The sequence below is a fragment of the Patagioenas fasciata genome, chromosome 7, assembly GCF_037038585.1.
Source record: "Patagioenas fasciata isolate bPatFas1 chromosome 7, bPatFas1.hap1, whole genome shotgun sequence".
Classification (NCBI taxonomy): domain Eukaryota; kingdom Metazoa; phylum Chordata; class Aves; order Columbiformes; family Columbidae; genus Patagioenas; species Patagioenas fasciata.
The window spans coordinates 13216099-13230378 of record NC_092526.1 but is presented as its reverse complement, the minus strand read 5'-3'; the positions used below and the strand labels follow the sequence as shown (position 1 = coordinate 13230378).

Here is a 14280-nt window from a genome sequence, read left to right as displayed (position 1 = left end):
AGGAATTGTGGTTTGGGTTGCTTTTCTTTTCTTTTCCTTTTCTTTTTTTTTTTTTTTTTTTAAGGCAGTGGTAAATAAGTTAATGGGGCAAGCGGGTGGGGAGGCAGGTTTGAAAAATTACAGCTGGGAGAAAGTGAGCGTAATTGGCTTTGGCAGCCAAAATGGTTTTATGCTGCCAGACACTAAACCTAGCTCTATGCATTAGACCTTGGCTTTAATTTCCTTGCGCTGCTATCGGGAACTGGGCTGCATTTGTCTTTCCTTCGTAATAGGCAGGGATGTTAATGCTGACAGGGTTACTGCTGCCGGCAGGCTGGGCCCTCTCCCCCTCCCCAGGGTGCCGGCTGAGTCCGAACAGGAGGATTATTAGAAGGGGGAACGAGAGATTGTTTATAAATTTGCGGAAATGGAGGAATGCAGAGGCCCCAGCTTAGTTTCTTTTGTCCGCAGAAGCACGCCCAAGCCCACGTCACGAGAGCCCTACACGGAGCCGGGCGGCCGGGGCTGGTGTGGGGCGTGGGGGGGAGACGGGGCCGCCAACGTCAGTGCTGAAGTCTAACGTTGTGGTGGGAACCTTCTCCCCGTGTTTTTCTCCTCACCCGCGGTTCCAGCAGTGGCTCACGAGCACCTGAAGGAACGAGGTCTCTTCGGGCTGCCCCCACCGCCACCAGGAGCCAACCCTGCTGACTACTACCACCAAATGACGCTGATGGCTGGCCACCCAAACCCCTATGGGGACCTTCTGATGCAGAGCGGAGGAGCAGCCAGCACAGCCCACCTCCACGATTACCTCAGCCCCGTTGATGGTGAGTAGTGGTCTGGGTCCTCCCAGACGTGCCTGAAATTTTGAGTGGGGCTGGATGGGGCTATCCTCCAGGTGAAGGTTGCTGTACATGGTCTCTCTGTCCTGCTGAAACCTACCAGTGATGCACTATAATTTTTGGTTTAAAAGGTTGCCTTGCTCCATACATGTGTATAAAGTATACATAATTTGAAATGCACACATTGTAGGGTCTTTGGGAGCATGGCGTGGCTGCTGCATGAGAAGGAGGCGGGCTGGTCCAGCAGAAAGGACATTGCTGCCATCCTGCTCCCTTGGCCACGGGTGACCACACCATCCCTGGGGCAAGCTCCATCTCTAGCTCCCCATCCCACCCTGTCTGCCCCCGAGTTTAGCCTGGTTGGTGTCAGGAGCAAAGGCTCGCTGTTACCATGCATAGCCATGCTCAGCACAATGGACTCTTCATCTTGGTTGGGACCTCTCAGGTCCCCAAGGAGATAAAATATGTTAATGGGGAGCCACGGCTGAGAGGATATGTTAGTACTTCACAGGAGAAAAAAAATGCAGGAATGTGGTATTTATGCTAGTATCAGGCATTATAAGCCCCATAAGTTCTGGCTCCTGGCTAAATGAAGAAGAAATAAAATCAAGTTAGGTGCCATGGTGCTGAGTCACCCCCATGGCCTGACAGCTGGCCTGGGCAAAATCTGTGTGAAAACATATCCAAGGTCCAAGCAATTTTTAGAGCTGTTAGAAATTTCTTTCCTTTCACTTCATGCCACATCTTGTAAGAACTGGAGTTGTGCAGATATTACAGAAGGCAGTCTGGGGATTATTTCTGCTGAAAGAAAGAGAAGTCTCAGCTCGACTTTCAGATATCGGCTTCTGTTTCCTGGGCTGCCTTCAGATTTGCCTGTGGACCATTATAATTTTTGGAGTGGAGATCTGCATCATTTTATTACCGCTTCAAAGTTTCTGTTGTTGAGCTTTTGAGATGAAAGACTTTGAAAGACTTTACAGTCTTGCTGCTTCATAAAGTGACTGGTTTAGAATGATAAAAGCTGCTCTGGTTGTTCAGTGATAGGGGCTTGCAGATGTTTCTAACAAAAAACAAAAACAAAAACAACAACAACAACAAAACAACAACAACAAAACAAACCTAAACAAACAAACAAACAAGAACAATTTTTTATCTGCAGCTGCTGTGGAAGTTTTACCGGTATAGTCATTTTCTGCTGCCAGTTCCTAGACTGATCATGAACCTGGATCCTATTCTGAAAAAGAGAGCACATGCTCATGGTGCCATCCTGCCTCTAACAGCCAAAATGTATTCCGAGCTTCTCTGCTACAAAGCAACTGGTCAGTAAGACTGCTCTGTCTTCCCTCCAAAGGGTTAAAGTTTGTGGTTATAGCAGATGGGCGCAAACCAGCCCTGCCAAGTTCTCCTCAGGCTCATGAACAAGGCTCCTTCCTCCTTGCCTCCTTATTAGTCCATCTCTGACCAGCGGTGCCTCCCTGAAGTGCCAGATAAACAGTCAGTGAGGGAAGCAAACACAACTGTTTTCATGTCAGTGCAGACTGACTCTCATCATGCCAAGATGCCCATCCTCTGGTTTGCTGGAGGTCAATCTTAGTCTGAAGTTATCTGAGATAGTCACCTTGGCAGAAGACCCTATTCCTTCTTACCTTCTGAAAACGGCTCTGGAATAAGTCACATATCAAAGGTCCTGGTTTCATGCAGTCAAACTCATAACTATTACTCACTGGAAAACCGGGGCTCGCCAAGCATGTATTTTGATCTTTCAGTGAAGTTTTGTTGATGAGTAACTGCAAAGCCTTTTCTGGGCCTTCACATGCTGTGACGGAGATGAAAACTTTCAAACATCATGAGGATACAACATGAGACACTGGAAGGCTACTTTTTAAAAATGTGAAAAGGAGCAGCAGCCAGTCTCTGTGTTCCAGTTTATCCGTCAGCTGGAGAGAAGAGAGAACTGTGTGTTGTGAAGGTGGATGCTAAAATGGATGGCACTGAAGCAGTGGCTGAGGAAACAGAGTCTCCCTCTCTTTTTAGAAAGTTATTTCAAAAATTTAAATCAGCAGGGACTAAGTAAATAGTTGAAGAGATAATGTAATAAAGCATCCTCTTATGGTGCTTTTCTGAGACAAGAATAACAGTAGCATGCATAAAACCCCAGTGAGTCACCACCTCACAGCATCTTTGATTCAGAGAGCCCTTTTCTTCCCAGAGACTACCAGAAAATAAGAACTTTACAATAATTAGTTTGCTGAAAATGTGGGTAGGTCCTGTCAAACCACACACAACATATTCACACATTGTGATAACACTAGCACCTGCAAAAAAAAAAAAAGCAGCAGATAAGTGTATATTAAAACTGACCTACTCAGTGTCTTGTCACCTCCAAAGATCTGCAGGTCCATTGGAGCCCTAGACGCTGTAGTTTTTCCGTAGACACATACCTGGGCTCTGCTTGTCACTGTAATTGCATTTCTTGGAGAATTTATCAATGCTTTCACGTTTGTCGCTGCTTTTTAATCCCATCAGGTGTCTAGGGTCTAGAGCATCAGTGCTGGCTGAAGCTTGTTGGTACCAACCATGTGTCAGGTTTGCTGAGTGTTTCAATGATGACTGAGCTAGACTGCCCCAGAGCTGCCTCTCTTTAGCAGGGTTTTCACTGTGCAGCTACAAGTGGTTAAACCACTGCAGTAGACCCAGCTTAAGTTTTCTGCACCATACTGCTGGGGTCTTCAGGCCAGTGCCAGTGGAGACCCTTCACTTAACTGTCCTGTTTCATTCTTTCATTCAAACAGGGACTCTAAATCCAAGAGTGGAGTTGGAATCCAGGCTTAAATCCATTTTCTGGAAAGCCTACAATTTCAAAGCAAAGCTAACTGCTTTCCAATGTCACAACATTGTTGGTGTTTTGAGAATAATTTATGGGATCTTTTCCCCAGATCAAAATAATCTTTTGCATTTCTATTCTGGAAGTGAGTGCCACATGGTGGATTGTTCCAAGTGACAGAGTGGTTGCACAAGAGCATCTCTGGGGCAGTAAAGACTAGTGGGGAGCTCAGATGAACCTGGAGATGGCTACAGCTTTCTGAGCATCTCACTTTTTTTTTTCCCACAAGCACAAGGGCTCCTGTGATTACCTTCAGCCCTTCAGGAGGTGCCATTTGCCCTCAAGAAGAGTGTATCCAGACTGACTTGATGCCCTGTACATCAGAAGATCTGAAAGTACTGTGCAAAGTAAAGCTGTTTAATTAACGGAGAATGGAGGAAATTAAACGATCAGTGAGCAGAGCAATGGCAGCTCTGGTAACGGGACCCAAATCTTCAGAATAAGGATTCTCACGGTCAGGGTGAGAAGCAGAGATAATCTTTAAACTCATCACTTCTGTTTGCACAGTGCCAAAAGTGTGCGTGGGTTGTCCATACTGAGTCAAGGAATAGGGGAAAAAGCTCTGGAGTTCTACATACATCCCAGCAGCACTGCACAGAGGTGGTCACCCAGGTCACGAGGACTGCAGAGATGTCTTTATGCAACTTTACAATTACTGACAGCAGGGATGACCCTGCAGTGCTGTCATGGCATTTCATCCAGTTATGGAGCTAGAGGGGAGATCCCTGCCCTGTTTCTTGCTGCCTGCTGCATGACAGTCAGGGATGTCCTGATCATGACCAGCAGTTTAACAGGGAAAAGGATTTGTTCAGCCCAGGGGAACCAACCGGCTAGTGGCTGGCGCAGTTGCCTGGGATGCAGGCAAATCACCAAGTAGGACTTTATTTCCCCAAGGCAAACAGTGACTCAGCTTCACTAGCCTCTTTCAGTCAGTGTTGTTGGAGCCTTCCTACTCCAAGTAAATGATTTAATAACCATCGGGACAAGAAGCAGGGCTGGCAGTGCAGCCCAGTGGTTACTGCAGTTGGCAGGCATGTGTCTGTGAGAGGTGATCTCAGGACTCTACTCCAGGTTTATCCAAAGTGATCGCTTCACCAGGATGAATGGAGAGAGAAAGCCCAGCCTCATCTGTGACTTGGGGGACCAGCAGCTTGGGTTTTGCAGGCTGGATGTGCTGGATCACAGATGACTTCCCAAACAGGCCAGCTGTTGGCTAGTCTGGGCGGACGGCGTGCCCTGTGGGCGCTTCCTTAAAAACTGAAAGATCTTTTTTTTTGTTGTTGTTTTCTTTGTCCCAGCACAGAATGGAAACTTGCTGAAATCTCAAAAAAAGGTTCAGAGAATGGGAAACAATTTCCCACCCATTTCTAGCCAGCAATGCTGTTTTCTTCCCCAGGAAAATATGTGCAGAAGAGAGAAAACGTCCCAGAGCATCCCATAAATGTTCTGTCTGGAATCCTGCTGCACTCTGGTTTCTAAAGAATTCAATTTACATATGCAAGTTGGGTCGTCTAAACAGTTACCTTGTGGATTGGGAGTAGAAGAATGTAGCCTTGTCTTTCAGCAAGGATTTGATGGAAGCATTACTATTCCTTGAACTGTAAAGTTGATCAGGCCCCAGGGAGGGAAGAAAGAAGGGTCCCAGGACAGCATCTGGTGCCAGAACAAATGTCCAGCATCTGCTGCAGTCTAAGACAGACGTGTGTTGCTGCTGCAGAAGGGGAGAGGTGAATAAGGAACTTGTTATGCGAAGAGTGTTTGTAGTTTTTTGCTGCTGCTTATTGATTAAGGGATCATCCTGTGTTTTTATGCTGCCCTTGCATTTAATCTGGTGGGTGGAGAGGGGGGATATTTCTTTATGCTTTGGGTGGAGTTTTTTTGGTGAGCAGCCAGGAAGAGGGATCATTTTGACAATGCTGGGTTTATCTCAGGGCTTGGCCAGGGGATGCAGGGTAAGTGGTGGCTCTGGCCACGTTTCAGTGAGGAGCGGGGTGAGCCATCTGCAGCCCATGTGCCTCGTGGGCTCAGCTGTGTTGAAGCAGATTCCCCCAATGTCCCTCTGCAATTGAGATTGCAGCAACATGCTTATCTGTAAAGAGATGCCTGAGATTTCCTTGCCCTGGCGGAGCTCCCAATGAGTACCTGGTGTTTCCTTTCAGGCAGGCTTTGCTGCCACTATTTCTAATGCAATACAGAGGTCTGAAATTTCCCTCCAGTAAAAGCATCTATTCTAACGTCCCTCGGATGGACCACAGCCGCAGCGAGTGGTCGGAGTAGGAACCTCCCGCCTCCCACATGAGCCCCGCGAGATCCGATCCTGATCCAGGACAACAGGGCTGGGAGCAGCTGCGGGAGCCAGACCACGAACTGACACACATGTGAAAACGAGGGGCTGACCGTGTGGCTCATTGCTGGCCTGTTGTGGATAAATCTAAATTGGGGAAGAAAACCCCAGTTTCTGAGCAACCCATGGATGTGATAATTCATGGACCCTGTAGGAAATTGCCAAGTAAAGTTAAACCTTTTTACGAAGAAATTTGGACTTTCCTCCCAGCTCTGGGCTGGCTGGAGGACTGGGCTGGGTCATTTGGCAGACATGGTGAATGTCACTTAAAAATTCAGACTTGAATTCTTGCTAGTTAGAAATGGGAAATTTAAACCCCTCCAGAAGAGAAATGGCTTTCGCTTGGGAGGTGTGGCATTTCCATTTACCCTGCAAAGATAATGCTGCTGTCAAATCAAGCTTTTTCTATTGAAAAGTTATTCCAAGCAGTTTTTTAATGTTTTTAAAAATATGTGGGTTATTTCTACTCTCTAGTGTGTAGAGCTGAGTCTCTGACAGCCAGTGTATCTGGGTCTGTCTATGAAATGGTACGGAAGGGCCAGTGTGCCCGGTTAAGACACTATAAAATGTATCTGGAATTGACTTTCTGTAAGAAGAGGCAGCAGGGGCAAAGACCTATGGTAAATTTTTTGTTGAGCTTCGTGGACTGCCATCCACTACTGCTAATGCCCACAGCTTTGGGCTCAGCCTTTACTGCACCCTTCCCTTCACCACTTCACATCTCTGTTTTAATCTCCTCCTAACTCTGAGAGTTTTGGGAGACGGCAAGAGTCTTCTGGCTTAAAATTTTCTGTGTCTTACTTGGAGCTAAAGGATATTTTTGTTGTTGCTTGAAATCTGAGTTTTGAATTCTAGCAGGTATATCTTAGGTTTTGTAAAAGCAAAACCAAAATTGAGTTTCTTCCATTCAGAGCTGATTCTTTTAATATACACCCAATAAATAAAAGCCAAGGTGTTCGTATGTCAAAAAAATGAGCACATAAACGTTAACATGTTTTCCATGTGGGAAAGAATTAGTTTGAAAGTAAAGATGAGATAGCTCAAACAAGGCTGTCTCTAGGTCAGCTTTTAAATTCATATTTATTTCATATTCCAAAGTCCATGGTAGTCAATGCAAAGCATCTGCTTGCTTTAAGGTGTTTATTCAGGATGAGAGGTAGAAGTAGCAGAGCAAATCGATACAGGAAGAGCCACCACCAAAGAACACCCATCTTGGACCAGCAGTAAATATACTTGACTGGAAGTATTACTGAACACTGCAACGATTCAGAGTACCTCATGGAGTTGTCTTGTTTCTTGTTTTGCTTGTGGGCTTTAGCCCATCACTTCTTTCTGGATCTGGGTGGGAAAGATTTTTCACATCTGTCAGAAGTATTCAAGGGAATGAAACTGAAGGTAAAAAATGCCTCTGTCTGAGGTAAGAGGCGCACAGAAATTATTTTGAAAAAATTGAAACTCTGGCAGATGAATGGAATTAATTTTAAAATAATTTCATATTTTTATTTCAATTTGTGACCTTTTCAGTTTCATTTTAACCTATGATGACCTGATGTTTCTCAACAGAACATCTTTTAGAATAACAACATAAAAATACCAGATTTTTTTTCTTTCAAGAGTGTTGAAGGGGGTACTCTGACAGTCTAGAGACTATTCCCCTAACAAATATGCCAAAATCAGAAAAAGTCTTAAAATTAACCCAGTTCATTTTGATAAGTCAGCAATTTTTAAGGGGAGCTGAGAGAGGGAGTGCTAGTGATAAATCCTCCTGAGGCTCTTCATCTCTGGATCTGAAAAATGGATCCCGCCTTCATTTACTTCTCTGGGCACAGTCGTTGCTGAAGAAGTTGTATATGGTTTTGCTTTGAAATACCAGTGGACCCCAGGCAACAGAGGATTTTGCTTATGTACTCATGTGGCTGTCAGTCAGCCCGTATTGAACACCTTACCTATGTGTACAGTCATACTAATGCTTATCTTTGCTGCTGCCTGGTATCATTTAACATTCATGCTCAGTGTCCTCAGAGCAGGGTATTAGGTCAGGCCAATTTTGTTATTAAGAATGATCCATGTGCTACTGATCTGCTTTTGAACAATAATTTTGAAAAGATTCCCTCTTCCTAAATGCACCAGTGAGTTCTTCTTCATGTGGTTAAACTCCTTTTCCCAGACTTTTCCCAGATGCTTCCCTTGCCAGGAGCCTTGGTCAGGCTCTTACTGAGGGGAACTTTTCATTCATAGCAGGATTTTAGGTCACAGCTTTTCCTGGAAACCCACAAGGCTTTAAAGTCCTTTGTATAAAGCATCAGCCCAACCTATTGCATCTGCTATCAAACATATCATATTGCTCAAGGTACTCGCAAGTTCTAAATTAGAGCAGACAGTAACACAGTGCATATTACTGGTTTGGGGCTGGAGAAGTCCCAGGTCAGCTTGCAAATCTGACAGCTTCCAGCAGAATTTTACGCAGGGAAAAAATGACAGACCTGTGTGCAGCAGGGAGGGGAGCCCATGTTGGGTGCACTGCAAAAACCCAGGTTTCTGTTGGACATCAGAACTTCTTCCCTCTGCAAATTAATGGCAACCAATGGCTCAACCAGCACTGTGAACATAAATCATGGGAAGGAACAGCAAGAAATGAGTACAAGGCTTTTCTTTTTATTTAGCAATTTATCAAGGGAAGTGGCACATTAATAAACAGATCTCCCTTGAGGTGTGGGAGTAACAGATAAATATGACTGTCAAATCTGGCCTGCTTCCTTCTGTTAGAGAAGGAGGAGACTGTGGGAATGCAAATGTAGAAACAATATCTATATCTGGAAGGATGCATATTATTTGTAGGACAGAAACACTGACAACTCAGCTGAGATGAAGCCCCGTTGCACTAGGTGCACTATATACAGAATGAAACACAAACCCTATCTAAAGGTGCTCTTCTAAATAGATAACACTGGGAAATAGGGACACAGAAAGAAGCAGCAACTTGCTTAAGGAGATATGCCTAGAGAGTACTGGGAACAGCACCCAGGTCTTCCCAAGTCATGGCCCATTGAATCAAGATCAGAAGAAAAAAAGAAGGAGAAGAGTACAGTTTTGACCATTATGGTCTAAACCCGCACAAACTCTCATGTTGCTCAGTTCAGGGCTCTGGCAGGGGGCAGACCTGTGTGTTCTTTCTCTTCACTACCTGATCCTTAAGTCGTATTTTCAAGCTTCTCCATGCCCCATGGGGCTTCAAAATGTGATTATACAAAATATAGTAAGAAGAACATGTTTAGCAGATGTGCAACAACCTGATTTCTAGAAGAAATTCCCAATAATGTCAGTGTTGCATCTAACAACTCTCAAGACTTCTTGGGTATAGGACAAAAGTCACAAGAGTAACAGTTACTTGAAGGACCAACTTACCCTAGACTTCCAGTGGGATCTTGAGCAAGTCATTTACCTTGTGCAATGAGGGACGTTATGGGTAATAAGGGGATGGTGGTACTAAAACCCATCCATTACACAGCACCCAGGCATGGTAATGACAGAGCCACTTGGGTACACAGGTGAGTCGTGTGAGAACTGGGAGACTGCAACCCAGCTGCTGGTCTCAGGGAAATGTTGACACAGACTTCTGCAAGCCAACACAAATCAAGGAATGATTTGGTCATGCTGGCAGGATATATTTTACCTCCTCGTACATCCCATTCACCTTCTCACATACCACCACTGTCATCAGGAGGGGAAGTTTATGCTCTTTCAAAGTACCGGGCTTGTATTTGGTGATATACAACCAAAATCGGTCCCTACACCAATGAGAGGAAAATAGTATGTATTGCCTGTCTGGGCAAGTTATTGTTTTATTCACAGTGTTTAATAGGATATGCCCACAGCAAGCTTTCTGGGGATAGTAGTACAGTGCTGCACTCATCAAGGGAAGAAGTTGGAGAAGCTGAGCCCTCCTGCACCCCCAGGGCAGATAATGAGACTACCAGCCAGACCCCGTGGCCAAGTAGCACATTTTCCCGTTAGAAATCTTCTTTGTTTTTTGTTTGGTTTTTTTGTTTGGTTTTTTGTTTTGTTTTTGTTTTTTTGTTTTTTGGGGTTTTTTTAATAGGCAATGTAAAGGCTGCTCTCATTGCTTTGAAAGGATGATTCATTCCAGGCAGGGCTAGGGCTTGGACAGGCTTTGGATCTGGTACCCTGGTATCAGGGAATGTTGTGATATATCCCATCCCCAGCTCCCGTCCGTGCCATGCAGGAGATCTGCAGGTGGGTCAGGCCTGGGCAGAGTTTCCTCTGGATGAAGTCAGTCATTCCAGTCAGCAGTGCCGAAACACTGGGGAAGGCCAAATTTGTATATTAGTAACTTGCCATGTATTGCAGATCCACAAACAGGACTGGCAGGGTTGGAAATGACTTCATGCCCGAATGATTGACAGTTGCTAATAGGGTCCAGGCACTGGCAGGTCCCCTCAGAGGGAGAGAGCTTGAACTTTGTGCCTGAGCTGCCAAATTCATTTTCTTAAAACTCTTAATTTACTTTTGGGGCTCCTGGAGTCTCGCCTCCTTCGTTAATTGGATGGTCAGCATTGTGCTCGCGCTCCCTTGGTTTCTGCACTCTCTGCATGCACAAGCGCCTGCACCATTTCCAAGGGTGGCCCCAGCTTCAACGAGCGGTTCCTCTGGCCTGCAGCTCCTGTCACCGAGTCAGCAGCAATGGCTGGGATCACAGAAACCTCGCTTGGCCTTTTCCCTTTAAATTTTAAGTTAATTTAGTGCTGATGAAAAGGGGCCATGAATAGGTTTCTGCCTTGAGGAGGGCAAAGCAAGCAGGTGTTTGTAGTGCTGCCTGACCCTCGTCACTCAGTGCCCAGCAGAGAAGAAACCTTCCATCAAAGTGCAGCTGGTCCCTGTGCTGTTCCCGGCTCCTGAACATCCACAGCGGTCACAAGCGCAGCTGGTCTCAACACCCCCTGCTCCCCTGCAGGCAGGGAGCAGCCCACTGGTTTTGTCTGACAAAGTCTCTCTTTCCTACAGTGTCCCGGTTCTCAAGCCCACGGGTGACTCCAAGATTAAGCCGAAAACGAGCCCTGTCTATCTCCCCACTGTCGGATGCCAGCATTGATCTCCAGACGATGATCAGGACCTCCCCCAACTCTCTTGTGGCATATATCAACAACTCCAGAAGCAGTTCAGCAGCGAGTGGCTCCTACGGGCATTTATCTGCAGGGACAATCAGGTAAAGCTCTGCGACAGGCTCTGCTCAGCTGTGTAGCCATCCCCCCAAAAGGAGGGGTGACCCTCCAGCAAGGGAGACCTTTCCTTTCTCACAACCTCTGCTTTTGTGTATTGGGGCTGCGCAGTGTATTAAATCAAAGCCCCCATCTGGTTTTGCATGTGTAAGGGTACTGGGTAGGGATTATTGGTTACCAGATTTCCAGTAATTACAGTATGATCATGCCTCTGTGCAAGCAGAAACAGAGAATAAATTAGTCTAAAAAATGCTCATTGTAAGCAGTTGGACTGATTAAGAAACCCTCTGATTTAAGAGATTGCCCCAAAGTATTCTACAAATTATTAGTCTACATCCTTTAAAAAAATGTTGCCTGGCTGGATTTAAGAGCCTAATTCTAAAAACATATTTAAAACAAATCTAAGCCCTTGAGTAAAGTTTTGCTCAAACCTTAATTAAAAAGCACTTACATTAAGTAGCTCGCTGTTGTCAATTCCTGCTGTGATTGCTTCACCCAAGTTTCACAATGTTATTATTCTTTTTATTACTTAACTGTTAAAAATGTTAGTTCTAATTAACACTGATGTTGCAAAGCAAGGGTTTGCACTCCTGAAGTTTGTAGGGGAAAACAGAGACATTGCTATGTAACATTAATTTTATCAGTTACTTTATCTGGCAGCACCATTTAGAAATTGACTGTAGAATCAAATATAATAATAACTTAAACAAATAGCAACTTCTTGTCTGATAATCATGTTTCCAGTCTTGTCACCTATTGTCTTCAGCTGGGCACACATATAGCATCTCATACTCAGATTTTAAGCTTTTCAGGGTAGCATCTGGTATATTCAGCAAGTCCGTAGAGTGCAGAATCTGACCCAATGGTCAGTTGTTGGCCGCCAAGGGAATAATCAAGTAATAATACAGAATTTAAAACTTTTCTCAGTGTTTTAAAGGTGTATCTTGAATGCCAGGAATTGTAAAATGGGTTACATATATAACAGGATATCTGTCAGCAATTTGAGGTGAAAATACTTTTTTGTTATTATTTTAACAATGTCTTAGTGGCAGGAATGAAATCCTTTCTCACCCGCTCAGACCCAGATCCAAGTAGCCCTTCAGAAATTCGTTTTTGGACTTTGCTGTAAGATAAGAAAGCTGTGCAGCAGCCTGCCATCACACCTCATTTGCTGCAGTGTGTATTTAACTGCCAGAGCTCTTTTACACTGTAGTGATTTTTGCGTTTTATTCTTTTGAACAAGTTGTTATTAACTGGTTTGGAACAGAAATATTAATTATATGGTCACCAGCAATAAATATTTTCTCTAAAAGCAAAATATGAAACGAAGCATGCTGCTAATTATGGCCCGGTTCTCTGAGCATTCACACCATGGGCAGTTTTAGTGATGTGAGAGAAAATACCATGAGGGTAAAGGTTCAGGGTGGCCACCTCTTAAAGGTGGCAAATAATTGATTTTTAGGCTGAGAGTCCATGATTTGTGCACCACTTGCCTACAGTACAGGGAGCAGAGCATCTCCTATGCTTCTCCACCTCTGCCAAGGAGATTCACCCCTTCTTGTCAAAAGCAAAGTTTCCTTTTTAATGCTGTCAGCTGCTGAATCCTGGCTTGGGCCTGTTGCCCCCAGTGAGGGCACAAGCAGCCAGGAGCTGGTGCAGTTTCTGGTCACTGCCAACCTAGATCAGAGCTGGACCAGTGACCTACATATGAAGGGTGACACACTTCAGCAGTCCCCTGAGCCAGCACTCCCCTCACCTGAATGCAGAGTAAATTGCATGGTTTTGGACTATGTTAAATGGATAGTTATTCATCCCTGCTGTGATCTGTGCCAGGTGAGCAAGATGATGCTGTTTTTTTAAATCCAGGTTAGCATAACCCCAAGGTTGCGAGTCTGCAGAACAGGTCTGCCTGGGAGAACACAGGAGCCTCAGGGGCTGCAAAACCAGATGTGTTCCAGTCCCATCCTCTTCTGCACTCCCTACCAAGGGCTTTGGCTGCTTTAAGCATAGGAAACAAAGAAATTACAATCAGTCTGATACATGGGTCAAAATGATTCATAAGTTTGCTGGGGCATACACAAGACAAATTCTGTCTTTGAAGTAAAACAAGCTGTCAGGATTATCATGGCATTGAAGGCATCTAGTTGGGACATCGCAGCCTGTCCCCTGGAGCATCCAGGAAGCCAAACTTGAATCGGTCTCTGACAAATGTGATAAATATTGTTTAAAATAACTCCTCCTCATTTTTCCTCCTTCTTTTGCTGCAGTCCAGCATTCAGCTTCCCTCACCCCATTAACCCCGTGACATACCAGCAGATCCTGACCCAACAGAGAGGCCTGAGCTCAGCCTTTGGACACACTCCTCCCCTGATCCAGCCATCCCCGACTTTTCCTCCACGTCAGCACATGGCGGTCATCTCTGTCAACCCATCACCAGCACAGATCAGCAACAACAGCAACTGCATCTCTGACTCCAGCCAGGTAGGGATGGCCATCCTGGCTCTCTCCATACATGGCACATGGGGAAATGGAGGCACATTCTCCGTGGGATGAATGCTGCCCTTACGATGGCTGTGGGAGTTTTACCCACTCTTCTTTTCCTCACATACTCCCTTTATGTTGTTTTTTCTTCCTCCTGGCAAAGCATTTCTGAATTAGTCACAGCCAAATTTGGCACCTACCTCTCTTCCTTGACACACACCCATGCAGGAACCAAAGGCCTTGATCCATCAAAGCATTGAAGATGATATGTGGGGTCATCTCAGGCAACAAATCTCCTTGGACATGTGTTACGTGCTATAGAAATCGAGGGAATTCAGCATATGCTGCAGTGTTTTGCCAGATAAGCACCTGAGCACTGTGAACCAAGCTTCATCAGTTCCTTTACCAATCCTTCCTTCCTTTTTTTACCGACATGAACCATGCTGATGGTCTTAAAACACCTTATTCCTTTCCTCTTTACCAAATAAGTGCATGTTGCCTAAGACCTCCAGC

General features: G+C 45.1%; 1 protein-coding gene across 8 annotated transcripts in view; it reads left to right on the top strand.

The window, feature by feature from the left end:
• GLI2 (GLI family zinc finger 2) overlaps positions 1–14280 on the top strand; it is a 194597-nt gene that overhangs the window by 154065 nt on the left and 26252 nt on the right. For 7 of the 8 annotated variants that reach the window (XM_065840950.2, XM_065840949.2, XM_065840946.2 and 4 more), the window contains 3 exons: positions 612–806; positions 11072–11273; positions 13554–13767. In XM_065840950.2, coding sequence (XP_065697022.1) covers positions 612–806; positions 11072–11273; positions 13554–13767 — 611 coding nt within the window. The remainder of the gene's footprint in view (positions 1–611; positions 807–11071; positions 11274–13553; positions 13768–14280) is intronic. The other variant, XM_065840947.2, reaches the window with a different exon arrangement.